This window comes from Salmo salar, chromosome 08, assembly GCF_965601325.2.
Source record: "Salmo salar chromosome 08, fSalSal1, whole genome shotgun sequence".
Taxonomy (NCBI): Eukaryota; Metazoa; Chordata; class Actinopteri; order Salmoniformes; family Salmonidae; genus Salmo; species Salmo salar.
In genome coordinates this window covers 16,934,701-16,949,796 of record NC_138298.1, presented here as the reverse complement: position 1 = coordinate 16,949,796, position 15,096 = coordinate 16,934,701, and the positions used below count along the sequence as shown (strand labels likewise).

Sequence of the window (15,096 nt, the reverse complement as noted above, 5' to 3'; positions counted from 1 at the left end):
AACTTTAGTGATGCATTACCGCCACCAACTGGACTGGAGTGTGAACCAGCTACATGGGAGGTCTAAAGTTGAGCTCTACCCAATTAAACTCTGCCTTCTCTTGGGAAATGAAATACAGAATTAAATACAATATCAGCTTAAGGTTTTCTTAAATTCAATTTAACTCCTCAATACCATTATTCCTTAATCCAAATAACAAATTGTATTTTCCCTTCCCATATTGCTGGCACTGAAATGGAATGTGTTCCACTGTCTCCATCTCCTGGCAGTGATCACACTTTCCAGTTGAATGTTTCCCTTCTGATTTCAAAGTGCTGTTGAGCCTTATGAGTCTCAACCTTGTGATTAGACTTTCCTCCCTTCTCTCTTGACCTGAGGTCCTCCCCCACCAGGTCCTCCCCCACCTTTTCCTGGATCTTAAAACAGGGGTCTTCCCTTTCCCTCGCTGTTCCACAAGTCCTTCCATTAAAAATAATACTTCTTATTAAGACCTTGGTCTCTCCTTTACCGAAGAGAAAGGATCTTATTGGTTGCTTAGCTTAAAGAGCTTAAAGAGTATGTGGTTAAATTAAAGGTCAACTGCCCCTTAAAACCAAATTATCTGGTTTTAAACAGCCTGTGGCATTGATATGAGTCAGAAACATTAATTCTAGTGTTATTTACTACAAAGTATAAATAGGATAATGTTGGTCATAAAGTCACATAGTTGTATGGATCTGTGCAAAACTGCTAACTACTGTAAGCGTATATTTTTTATTTTAAGGATTCTTTCACACTAAGGGCCATATGTTTCTATGGCCGTATCGCAAGCAATGATTATTTACATTCAAACACAGTCGAGATTGTAGTTCACATGAGCCAGTCGTGGGCCTAGTTAAATCGCTGAAAACTGTAGGGAGAAGGCAGAATTTCCATTGCATTGTGGAAAAGTGTGCTTCAAATTATACTACACTGAACAAATATAAACGCGACATGTAAAGTGCATGTTTCATGAACTGATATAAAAGATTCTAGAAATGTTCCATTCACACAATCTTATTTCTGTCAAATTTTGTGCACAAATGTTTACATCTCTGTTAGTGAGCACTAAATCCTTTGTCAAGATAATCCATCCACCTGACAGGTGTGGCATTTCAAGAAGCCGATTGAACAGAATTATCATTACACAGGTGCACCTTGTGCTGGGGACAATAAAAGACCACTGTAAAATGTGCAGTTTTGTCACACAACACAATGCCACAGATGTCTCATGTTGAGGGAGCGTGCAATTGGTATGCTGACTGCAGGAATGTCCACCAGAGCTGTTGCCAGAGAATTTAATGTTAATTTCTCTACCATAAGCCGCCTCCATCGTTTTAGAGAATTTGGCAGTACATCCAACTGGCCTCACAACTGAAGACCACGTGTAACCACACCAGCCCAGGACCTTCACATCCGGGATCATTGGTGTTCACTGTAGTTCACTGTTTTCCTTATATGAACTGTAACTCAACAAAGTCTTTGGAATTGTTGCGTGTTGCGTTGTATATTTTTGTTCAGTATAGATTAAGAGCTGAAATTAGTATAACGTCCTAACATTTAAACCATAACATTTAAACCATTTAAACTCGATTTTCAAAAAATCACATTCAATAAAACGTTCTATTTTCGCATACTGAGAATGCGCGATTGGGTTGTTTTTCGCATTATTGGTTAATTTCGGTAGCACATCCTCATATCTGATTAGCAGCTGCTGTCAAAGCCAAAATGAGTATGACCTTAAAAGTACAGTACATTTTCGAAATGTCATATTATTAAAAAAAAAAAATTCACATACTCAAACAGTCTACTCTTTAGGACGCAAGTACAGGTATTCGGACACACCCACTGTGTGTTTGAGCTACATACTTCTGGATTTTACCATTGGATTCTATTTCTTTTGCATCTGCTGGTACCAACTATTCGTCTGTGTGATTAACACAGGCAGAGCTAGAGAGGTGTTTGTAAGAGAAGGGAGGATCCCGAAGGGGCTTGGGGCCAGGTCTTTTTTTAACAAAAAGTTATGTAGAGGGCTTTGAGCAAATTATTGAAAGCTGAGACTCACGCACATGTAACAGGTTTTGCTCTAGACTTATGACCTCTTAGTGTAATGGTTAAGGTGTTGACCTGGACAGCTGATGAAACTGTGGGTTTTCACAACCGAATAATTTCTACACAAACTGTCAGAAACCTTCTCAGAGAAGCTCATCTGTGTGCTCCTCGTCCTCACCAGGGTCTTGACCTGACTGCAGTTCGGAGTTGTAACCGACTTCAGTGGGCAAATGCTCACATTCAATGGCCACTGGAGAAGTGTGCTCTTCACAGATGAATCCCGATTTCAACTCTACCGGGCAGATGGGAGACTAATGGTGTCGTGTGGGCGAGCGGTTTGCTGATGTCAAACGTTGTGAACAGATTGACCAATGGTGGTGGTGGGGTTATGGTATGGGCAGGCATAAGCTACGGACAACGAACACAATTGCATTTTATCGATGGCAATTTGAATACTCAGAGATACCGTGACCATGAGGCCCACTGTCATGCCATTCCGCCGCCATCACCTCATGTTTCAGCATGATAATGCACGGCCCCATGAAAGCAAGGGTCTGTACACAATTCCTGGAAGCTGAAAATGTCCCAGTTCTTCCATGGCCTGCATACTCATCAGACATGTCACCCATTGAGCATGTTTGGGATGCTCTGGATCTACATGTACGACAGTGTGTTCCAGTTCCCGCCAATATCCAGCAACTTCAGTCATTGAAGAGGAGTGGGAAAACATTCCACAGGCCACAATCAACAGCCTGATCAACTCTATGCGAAGGAGATGTCACACTCCATGAGGCAAATGGTAGTCAAACCAGACTGTTTTTCTGATCCACGCCCTACTTTTTAAAAATCTTTATTTTTTTAAATCTTATTTTTTACCCCCTTTGTCTTCCCAATTTCGTGATATCCAATTGGTAGTTATAGTCTTGTCCCTTAGCCTCAACTCCCGTAAGAACTCGGGAGAGGCAAATGTCGGGAGCCATGCGTTCCCCAAAACACGACCCTGTCAAGCCACACTGCTTCGCCACACTGCTCACTTAACTTGGAAGCCAGCCGCACCAATGTGACGGAGGAAACGCCATACAACTGGCGATCGTGTGAGCGTGCATACGCCCAACCTGCCACAGGAGTTGCTAGAGCGCGATGGGACAAGGACATCCCGGCCGGCCAAACCCTTCCCTAACGACGCTGGGCCAATTGTGCGTCGCCTCAAGGGTCTCCCAGTCGCGGCCAGCAGCGACACAGCCCGGGATCAAACCCGAATCTGTAGTGACGCCTCAAGCACTGCAGTGCCTGAGACCGCTGCGCCACTCAGGTGGCCCTACCCTTTGTTTTAGGTATCTGTGACCAACAGATGCATATCTGTATTCCAAGTCAGGTAAAAAGATTAGGGCCTAATGAATTTATTTAAATTGACTGATTTCCTTATATGAACTGTAACTCAGTAACATCTTTGAAATTGTTACATGTTGCATTTATATTTTGTTCAGTGTAAATAATGAAATGATTTGCAAATATCTCAATTACTGTATCATTCTGTTACTACATGACAATGCACATTTGTTATAGACTACAAATGTAATTGTCTTTAAAGCCAAAGACACCCCTTTGAGAGCTCTGTTCCGTAGGCTAAAGCACGTTACTTCTCGTGACCCCAGTCGAACCAAGTGCAAAGCTCAGTCCCTCTGACAGACGGTGGTACACCATATGATAATGAACCCACTCCTCGCTACCTTGACTGACTGCACTTTCCCTAGCTTTCTCTCCACCCACTCCGAGACGTCATACGGGTCAGACAAAACCCCATGGTTGACTTTTTCCATGAATCGTACTCCAATCAACAAAGAATGCTCGTGGACAGGTCGCAGATTTTCAGTCCCCAACTCTGCTTTCTTCTCACACTCCACAAAAACAGCCGCAACTTGTGGTTCTGAAGCCGCACCTCCATTTTTTTGTATACTTCTTCCTCACTCTCTTCAACTTAAGATGTAATGAATTCAGCCTCGGTAGTTGTTTTATACTAAAAAAGCAACATTAGATTTATATTCGGGAGAAGTAGGTTTGAGGTTGGCGCTATTCTTCCGCGTCATGACTCTCTCCCTTCTTGCTAATGTGGCTCTCCTATCAAGCAGAATTTCGCCCACTTCCGTTTATCTTATTGGTTGGCGTCAGCTCAAAGGGTGTGGTTCTTTGAAATACCGTACTGCTTATTATATTACACATCAACTCTCCTATGATCAGTATCTTTCAAGCTGAGAACAGACATGTTTAGAAAGAATAGTGTGTTAGCAAGAATATAGTATATAATAATAGAATTACTTTATTCCATCTACATCACCACAGTAAAGTAAATATTAAAATGTCCTTGTTCTAGCCTAGATTTACTGTCTCTAAGAACAGGTTTTTACTCAAGCCTCTTTCAAATGACAAGTTAATGAGGGGTGGGTGGTTGATTACCCTCTTACCTCAAGACACTTCACATGATAACTATATTGCTACGATTTCTCCCCATTGTGGACATTTCTGTCTTATAAAGCTACTTGGGAAGAAGCTTTTGTAACATAGTCTACAGGTCCTTGGTGTGAATGGTCTGGTGCTGCTTCACATATTTTGCCTTAGCGAAGCGCTTACCACACGTGGGGCAGGCGTATGGCTTATCGGCGTCCATCCGAATGCTCAGCCTCCCACATTGTGACCCAATGACACCAGAGAAGGTAGAAGCAGGTTAGTCTGAACTCCTTGACCTCTAGCCATTGCTTTGGTGTTGGTGGGATTGTGTGCTGTGTGGTGCATGGTGGTGGAGTCTCTGTCCCTTGTGGTTTGGTCCTGGTTCCGACACAGGAAGGAAGAGCGATGGCTCCTGATCCAGGGTTCTGATCCGGGGTCAGGGCTTATGACCAGCCACCTCAGAGGTCCACTCTCTCCCGCCAACAAGACTGGATATCAGCAGGTCCTCATGGCCTACAGACTGTAAACACAAATTGTACAGATGAACATATACACTAAGTGTACTAATTGACAGACTGACCAGGTGAAAGCTATGATTAATGTCACTTGTTAAATCCACTTCAATCACGGTAGATGAAGGGGAGGAGACATGTTAATTAAGGATTTTTAAGCCTTGAGACAATTGAGACATGGATTGTGTATGTGTGTATGTGTGCCATTCAGAGGGTGAATGGGCAAGACAAAAGATTTAAGTACCTTTGAACGGGGTACGGTAGTAGGTGCCAGGCACACCGGTTTGTGTCAAGAACTGCAACGCTGCTGGGTTTTTCACACTCCACTACCCAAAGGCCATCCAGCCAACTTGACAGAACTGTCGTCAACATGTGCCAGCAGAGAAAGTCTTAGAATGAAAAGTCCCTTTTTCTGTTTATTAAACATAAACACGTTTTAAATACACCATATGAAAACCACATATACACGTCTCAACTACAAATCTGCATGAACTTGATGAACTGCATTCATTTCCTCATTAAAAGCGTTTATTGATGGCCTCCCGAGTGGCGCAGTGGTCTAAGGCACTGCATCACAGTACTAGCTGTGCCACTAGAGATCCTGGTTCGAGTCCAGGCTCTGTCGCAGCCAGCCGCGACCGGGAGACCCATGGGGCGGCGCACAATTAGCCCAGCGTCTTCCGGGTTAGGGGGAGGGTTTGGCTGGCAGGGATGATCTTGTCCCATTGCGCACTAGCAACTCCTGTGGCGGGCCGGGCGCAATGCACACTGAAATGGTGCGGCTGCCTTCCGGGTTAAGCGGGCATTGCGTCAAGAAGCAGTGCGGCTTAGTTGGGTTGTGTTTCGGAGGATGCACGGCTCTCCACCTTCGCCTTTCCCGAGTCCGTACGGGAGTTGCAGCATGGGACAAAACTGTAACTACCACTGGGGAGAAAAAGGGGTACAAAAAAATGTTAATAAGTGTTTATTGAAAAATATAAAAAATAGTTGAATGGAAGTAATGAAATAGGCATTTGTGAACATACCGTTTGTACTGTGTAGGCTAAATTAAGACTTTGCCTTATATATCCCAAAATGTCTTGGCCTTGTTGTTGTGGAAATTGATCTACGTCATCTCGCTGAGTCTATCTTTCGGGCAGAGTTTGATCTAAACGTCAGAAGCCATTGAATGGAATGCTTACTTTCTATGTTATAGAGTGAAATCGTTTTTCTGCTGGTGTATCCTGAGGTAACTCCTCTCCGAGAACCTCTTCCGACAGTGCTTACAGGCGAACGACCTCTATTCCGTGTGGACCTTCAAGTGCCTCTTCAGATGGTGCTGGTGGGAGAACCTCTTCTCACAGTGGGGGCAGCTGTAGGGTTTCTCTCCTGTGTGGACCCTCTGGTGCCTCTTCAGGCTGCCAGCCTCAGCGAAGCGCATGTGACATTGGGTACAACTGAAGGGTTTCTCCCCTGTGTGGACCCTCTGGTGGATCTCCACCTTCTGGGGGCAGCTGAAGCCTTTGCTACAGAACATGCAAAGGAACCGTTTCTCTTTACTATTGCCTGATGTGGCTCCCCCTCCCTGAGCTCTAGCCCTGTTGTTTGCTCTCAATACCTGATTGAAAAGGACATGGCCATGTGAATCAGAAGACCCCATTGACGTGGACACTGGGTCGCGATCCCTGAGAATGTGTAAAGGGGAGTGGGTTGCAACATTTGTATTTGTCTCTAAGCTTTCCCTGTAATCTAAGAAATCTCTGCCCTGTGAGTGTCCATCTCCTAGGTGACTATCTGCATTCCATGTGGGAGGAACATCGCCCTCCACTTTCACAGTCACTTCATCTACGACCAGACCCTCCCCTTTCTTATCTAGGAACCCTTCAGAGTATAACCTATTACTGTACCGGTTCCATTCCCCTTTAGACAGATCAGTCTGTGTCTCTAAACCCAAGGATATGTTGCCAGGGTCCATCTCTGTAGTGTAAGAACAAGACGGATCATCACCACCAGTGACCAATGCGTCACCATCTCCACAGGAGTGAACCGTCCCCTGGCTCTGGTGAAATACTGGTAAATACTCTGAGCCGGCACTGGCCGTGGTGGGGTCCTTCGTGGCTACAGAGGACGCTCCAGTCTGGATGTTTCTGCTGTGCCGTAGGTCCTCCTCTCTTTCAGACTTCTCTTGCTTCACCCCAGGACCTGCAGCCTCTGTATCTGCAGACTGACACAATAAGATAGGATGTTATTACCGGGACATCAGTTGTTCCCAAACTTTTATAGTCCCATACCTCTTCAAACATTCAACATCCAATTGCGTACCCCCTCTAGCACCAGGGTCAGCGCACTCTCAAATGTTGTTTTTTGCTATCATTGTAAGCCTGCAACACACACACACACACACACACACACACACACACACACACACACACACACACACACACACACACACACACACCACACACACACACACACACACACAACATTTATTAAACATAAGAATGAGTGTGAGTTTTTGCCACAACCCGGCTCGTGGGAAGTGACAAAGAGCTCTTATAGGACCAGTGCACAAATAATAATATAATAATAATCAATAATTTTGCTCTTTATTTAGCCATCTTACATATAAAACTTTATTTGTTCATCGAAAATTGTGATTAACTCACCACAGTTTAATGAGAAGTGTGTGCTTGAAAGGACGCACATAACTACAATGTTGGGTTGTATTGGAGAGTCTCAGTCTTAAATCATTTTCCACACACAGTCTGTGCCAGTATTTAGTTTTCATGCTAGTGAGGGCCAAGAATCCACTCTCACATAGGTACGTGGTTGCAAAGGGCATCAGTGTCTTAACAGCGCGATTTGCCAAGGCAGGATACTCTGAGCTCAGCCCAATCCAGAAATCTGGTAGTGGCTTCTGATTAAATGAAATTTTCACAGAACCGCTTGTTGCAATTTCGATGAGGCTCTCTTGTTCAGATATCGGTAAGTGGACTGGAGGCAGGGCATGAAAGAGACAACGAATCTAGTTGTTTATGTCATCCGTTTCGGGAAAGTACCTGCGTAATTGCGCACCCAACTCACTCAGGTCCTTCGCTATATCACATTTGACATTATCTGTAAACTTGAGTTCATTTGCACACAAAAAAAATCATACAATGATGGAAAGACCTGTGTGTTGTTGTCCAACTTCTTAATCATAGCCTCAATTTTGTCCCGCACATTGAATATATTTGCGGAGAGTCCCTGTAATCGTAGATTCAGATCATTCAGGTGAGAAAAAACATCACCCAGATAGGCCAGTCATGTGAGAAACTCGTCATCATGCAAGCGGTCAGACAAGTGAGAATTATGGTCAGTAAAGAAAACTTGCTCGTCTCTCAATTCAAAAAAGCGTGTCAATACTTTTCCCCTTGATAACCAGCACACTTCTGTATGTTGTAAATGCGTTACATGGTCGAGAGTTCAGGGCCTTGCTTTAACAAAGTTAACCATTTTCACTGTAATGTCGAAAACATCTTTGAAACCGTCAGGCATTCCCTTGGCAGCAAGAGCCTCTCGGTGGATGCTGCAGTGTACCCAAGTGGCGTCGGGTGCAACTGTTTGCACGCACGTTACCACTCCACTATGTCTCCCTGTCATGGCTTTTGCACCATCAGTACAGATACCAACACATCTTGACCACCAAAGTTCGTTTAACCTGTTAGGGCTAGGGGGCAGTATTGACACGGCCGGATAAAAAAACGTACCCAATTTTATCTGGTTACTACTCCTGCCCAGTAACTAGAATATGCATATAATTATTGGCTTTGGATAGAAAACACCCTAAAGTTTCTAAAACTGTTTGAATGGTGTCTGTGAGTATAACAGAACTCATATAGCAGGCAAAAACTTGAGAAAATTCCAAACAGGAAGCGCCCTCTCTGACAAGTTGTTGTTCATCTTGGCTCTTTTTATTGAAGACTGAGGATCTTTGCCGTAATGTGACACTTCCTACGGCTCCCATAGGCTCTCAGAACCCGGGAAAAAGCTGAATGATATCGAGGCAGCCTCTGGCTGAAACACATTATCGCGTTTGGATAGTGGCAGGTCAGAGTACTCTGAGACTCACGCTCGTGCACGAGGGCACGAGATGTATTTATTTTCTCTCTCTTTGTACGTATACAGGCTTTCCCGGTCGGAATATTATCGCTTTTTTACGAGAAAAATGGCATAAAAATTTATTTTAAACAGCGGTTGACATGCTTCGAAGTACGGTAATGGAATATTTAGAATTTTTTTGTCACGAAATGCGCCATGCTCGTCACCCTTATTTACCCTTTCGGATAGTGTCTTGAACGCACGAACAAAACACCGCTATTTGGATATAACAATGGATTATTTGGGACCAAACCAACATTTGTTATTGAAGTAGAAGTCCTGGGAGTGCATTCTGACAAAGACAGCAAAGGTAATAACATTTTTCTTATAGTAAATCTGACTTTGGTGAGTGCTAAACTTGCTGGGTGTCTAAATAGCTAGCCCTGTGATGCCGGGCTATCTACTGAGAATATTGCAAAATGTGCTTTCACCGAAAAGCTATTTTAAAATCGGACATATCGAGTGCATAGAGGAGTTCTGTACCTATAATTCTTAAAATAATTGTTATGTTTTTTGTGAACGTTTATCGTGAGTAATTTAGTAAATTCACCGGCAGTGTTCGGTGGGAATGCTAGTCACATGCTAGTCACATGCTAATGTAAAAAGCAGTTTTTTGATATAAATATTAACTTGATTGAACAAAACATGCATGTATTGTATAACATAATGTCCTAGGATTGTCATCTGATGAAGATCAAAGGTTAGTGCTGCATTTAGCTGTGGTTTGGGTTTATGTGACATTATATGCTAGCTTGAAAAATGGGTGTCTGATTATTTCTGGCTGGGTACTCTGCTGACATAATCTAATGTTTTGCTTTCGTTGTAAAGCCTTTTTGAAATCGGACAGTGTGGTTAGATTACCGAGAGTCTTGTCTTTAAAATGGTGTAAAATAGTCATGTGTTTGAGAAATTGTAATAGCATTTCTAAGGTATTTGAATAACGCGCCACGGGATTACACTGGCTGTTGAGTAGGTGGGACGCTAGCCCATAGAAGTTAATGTCACAAAGCAGTCATGTACTTAAAAAATATCCTCTCCTGTTGTCCTGGTTTCCAGAAGAGGATGTCTTCCTTAATTGACCCCCCATCAACGTAACGGACATGTGCCAGGCCCGCCACGTCTGTTGACTCATTATTTCACTGAACACTAGATGGTTTAATTGAATTTTTGTCTGTAAAACGAGGCTACTCAGGCGAGAAAAAAACTTCACCCAAATGTATAGCCCCGTTGGAACATATAAATGGTCTGTTTGAAAATGTGAAGAATTATATAGATATTATTTTTTAAATGCGAATCACATTTTTATTTGGCGTACCCCCGACGGCATTGCGCGTACCCCCCCAGTTTGGGAATACCTGCGGTACATGAGAATTTAATAATGTTATAGGGAGGTCTTATGGCAGATACATTTACATCTTAATTTAAGCAAGTGAATAGCTGAGGGGAGCCTTTCTGAAATAAACAGGCCACATTTGATTTACCAAGTAACACATTTATTATACAACATTATTACACTAACCTCTATCAAGATAATGTGCTGGGTTGAGGTTCTACTCCCCTCATCAACAGTGATTGGTTGATCATCTCTCCATGTATTGTGTCCCGCTGGCTTCACAATGCTTCCGTGGCCTCCAGTGAGATGTCCTTCACCTGAAAGTGATTGGGGGAAAAGAGGCGGTTAGGTTAGCTACTGTCAATGCTATATTGTACACTATTGACAGTTTTGACACTGTGTGGAATTGGCAAGGATGTAAGGTAACACTTCTCATAACTCCTTGATATACTATTTATTGATAAATGTATTATGTTCCATGCATCACATTTTTTTCATTGAGTAAATAATAGGAAATGCAGTAAATCAAGAATCTGGTTAGAATGTGGTGTCTTTGCCCAAGATGGCTAAGTAGTCAGGGGAATTATTAGCTACAGATTGTAACACTAGATAATGTGATTTAACCCAAACATTTTGGTATCCATTGTACTGGGAGTTACAGGTCTAGCTATGCAAAACGTCTGCAGAGATGTTTTAACTAAGCTGGTATTGGCAATACTATCTTCGTTCTCAATTTGTGGAAAGAGTGTCATAAAATGTCAGTGTCCAGTTGCAGGGGGTTCATTTGAATTTAGAAAATGTGTCAAAGACTCCATGAAGTACTCCATGAACTAATCCAAGAATGTGTACTCCGACAACTTGTGTATTTCAAATCTTCTCTCCTTGATTGAGACAGGTGGGGGTCCACCCCAAAGTGCTGCATGACAGACACCCGTCTCATCAATGAGAGAAGAATTGAAATAGACAAGATGGCGGCGCGCACACATTGTTGGATGACAGAATGGAGCAAAACATTGATTTATTTTTAATAATGGAGCATTTTCTACATTCAAACGTAGCCCCTGCCACTGGACAGAGACATTTTAGGAGACTCCTGTTTCCACCAATTGAGAACGAAGATAGTATTGCCAAGACCAGGTTAGCTGGAAAATCTCTGCTTTGTATAGGCAAACCTGTAACTCCCAGTATAATGCCTGTATACCATTATTTATGTTGTTGTTGTTGCTTAAATCACATCTGGTGTTACAATCTACATCTGAACACGTGCAGAGGCGAACCACGACGACAGGCACCGTGCGACTCAGTGGTGTAAAGTACTTAAGTCGTTTTTGGGGCTATCTGTACTTTACTATTTATATTTTTGACAACTTTTACTTCACTACATTCCTAAAGAAAATGATGTACTTTTTACTCCATACATTTTCCCTGACACCCAAAAGTATTGCTTACATTTTGAATGCTTAGCAGGACAGGAAAATGGTCAAATTCAAGCACTTATCAAGAGAACACTCCTGGTCATCCTACTGCCTCTGATCTGGCAGACTCAATAAACACAAATGCTTCGTTTGTAAATTATGTCTGAGTGTTTGAGTGTGCCACAGGGCTATCTGTACATTTAAAAAAAAACAAGAAAACGTGCAGTCTGGTTTGCTTAATATAAGGAATTTGAAAATGATATTTACTTTTGATACTTAAGTATATTTCAAACCAAATACTTTAAGACTTTTACTCAAGTAGTATTTTACTGGGTGACTTTTACTTGAGTCATTTTCTATTAAGGCATCTTTACTTTTACTCAAGTATGACAACGGGGTACTTTTTCCACCAGTGGAGCTACTGTACATATGAACAACTTAGGCCGCGCAGCATCAGCCTTCTGCAAAATGTACCTCTTGCCGTTCCTCTGTATCGGTCGAGGATCTTGACACTACTGGGACGACTGGCGAGGACGCGCTCTCGCATTGTCCTCTCTGCGCGCTCCCGTGCCACCTTCAGTTCCAGTAGCTGTAGTTTCCTCCGTAATGTCCTGTTTTCTTTCTGGCTTTGAGTTATTTCCAAACGAAACACTGCATAGTCGTCGTCTACGAGTTTACATATATCTGCAACAGCAGCATTCGCTAGCACCTCCATGATGGAGGCTATTTGAGTTTGAAAAACCATACAGTTAGCCATTGTTAACTAACATTAGCAGCTAGCTAGTGTTACTTAGATACGCGAATTAAAGACTGCATGGGGTACATATGTGATGCTGTGCGGGTAAATAAACGTCTAAATAACAACAATAAAAACGCTAACGTGTAAAATGTTATTCGACACTGTTCACTTCCGTTTACACTGGCGAGAAAGGATGTTACATGGATTAGGAATTAGAATACCGGTAATAGAAAGGACATAAACCTTCTTATGGGGTCGTTACCACAGCCACAAAGTCATAAACCCCGCCCATTTCTACAATGTATTTTATTAAAATGCGATTTTAAACTTAACCACACTGCTAACCGTATCTCTAACCTTAAATTAAAACCAAAAAGCACATTTTTGTTTTCATGAATCTTTACGATATAGCCAATTTTGACTTTGCCTGTGATGGGATAAAGGTCAGCCATTTCTGTCAGGGAGTTGGTCAACCATGCCTTGCCAGTGCTGTGATAAAATATTGACCTGACCTAAAATAATGAATTTGAAGAATGTATCTGCACTGCATGTTTGTTAGCTAACTAGCTAGCCTGTTTTAGAGGAATAATTCTATGAATTTTTCAAATTAACTGCCAATATACCATACACTGGCTGAAATCAGTTGATGATAGGACATAGACAAGTTGTAAATGCAACAAGTACTGATATACTATCATATAATAGCACTCACAGCTTTCCAAGAAAACACAACTTGAGACATTTATGGTCTGTTTACATAAACTGTACTTATAATTATGACAATATTTTACGTTGACGAATTCTATTATACCATTTTTTATATCACACGCCTTACTTTTATTTTCCTGTATAAACAAAATCAGGATTATGCCCCTACTGCCAATCATTCCAATTCGATTGGTTTGGATTTCTCCCTGACCAACATGGCTGCCATTTCGATCCATTCTAGAACTTTTAGGATTTATGACAAAGCCCCTCTAGTAATTTAGTGGGATCTCTATGGGATGTTATTGGTGTTATTGATCGTTCAAAGGGTGTGGCTAAATGAAAAGGTTATATCATGCGCGCTGTTCTTTTAAATACTCTACTGCCTATTACATTAGACATCAAATCTCCTTTTCACGATCAATATCTTGCCAGCGCAGAGCATACTTGTTTAGAAAGAACAGTGTTTTAGCAAGAATATAGTAGAAAATAATATAAATACTTTATTCCATCTGCATCACCTCAGTAAGGTAAATATTAGGTTTACTGTCTCTCTAAAAACAGGTATTTACACAAGCCTGTTTCAAATGACAAGTTAACAAAGGGTTAATGTGGGAATGTGGTTAATTATACTCCTAAACAGAAGTAAACAGATGGAATACTCTGACCCAGTTTGTAGAGACAAGTCAGTCTGGAATAACAAGTACATGTGCACTTTAGTTCATAATATTTCATCACATGACCTGAAGGAAACAGCTTGAGGTCAAGGACTGTAGATTAAAAGGTGCTGTATGGTCAAACCGCCATCTGTATTGACCACGCAGCATTTACAGTGATATGGCCTCTGCAGAAGTCAGGGCATTCATACTTCTTGCACTTCACCAAGCAGCACAGAGCTGTTGTGAGTTTGTGTTTATTTTAGACCTCCCGCCCTCACCTACCGTCAACCAATCATGACAATGCGGCGCTATACGGAGCCCTCCACATTGTTACACAATTTGAGAGGCGCACGTCGATGTGGTACAGAGATCAATTTGGCTTCTGCGTGCCTCCGGAGGCTCCGCAATTGCGTCACACCATCCATACGGCACCTCCGACCACATTTTCAGATCAAGCATAAATTGGCTCTTATCACAGTGACATGGTGACATACACTCTCCTATGTATTTATTTGGACAGTGAAGCTAATACTTTTAATTTGGTTGTACTCCAGCATTTTGGATTTTAAATCAAATGTTTTATGAGGCAACAGACAGATTAAGTTGTGCCCAATAGAATAGAATGGTAAATCATGTATTGTGTCATTTGAGTCACTTTTGTTGTAAGTAAGAATATAATATGTTTATGAACACTGTTACATTAATGTGAATGCTGCCATGATTATGGATAGTCCAGAATGAATCGTGAATAATGATGAGTGAGAAAGTTACAAATGCACAAAGATCATACCCCCACGACATGCAACCTCTTACCATTACCAATAACAAGGGAGGTTAGGATAAAAAAAAAAAATTGTGGGGGGGTGATATTTATGCCTCTAACTTTTTCACTCATCATGGTAGCATCCACATTAATGTAGCAGTGTTATTATTATTTAATTACCTACATTATGTTATTTAAAGTTATCCCTTTGGAGCACAATATCACGTTGTTAAAATCTGCCTAAATTGAGCATGCCCATAAATTGGGCAATTGAAGGCATCTAGGGCTTATGTTAACTTTGGTTGTGGTTAAATTAAAATAATAGACCTTTAATAG

At 41.9% G+C, this 15,096-nt stretch overlaps 1 protein-coding gene across 1 annotated transcript; it reads right to left on the bottom strand.

Annotated features, from left to right (window-relative positions):
* Positions 1 to 4,364: 4,364 nt before the first annotated feature.
* LOC145881525 (uncharacterized) lies at positions 4,365 to 12,914 on the bottom strand. The gene is made up of 5 exons (XM_082978403.1): positions 12,369 to 12,914; positions 10,666 to 10,796; positions 6,053 to 7,230; positions 5,272 to 5,951; positions 4,365 to 5,035 (listed from the first exon to the last, which is right to left on the bottom strand). Exons 1-3 carry the CDS (start codon positions 12,649 to 12,651, stop codon positions 6,307 to 6,309), a joined length of 1,338 nt encoding a protein of 445 aa, XP_082834529.1. The 5' UTR covers positions 12,652 to 12,914; the 3' UTR covers positions 4,365 to 5,035; positions 5,272 to 5,951; positions 6,053 to 6,306.
* Between the last annotated feature and the right edge of the window lie 2,182 nt (positions 12,915 to 15,096).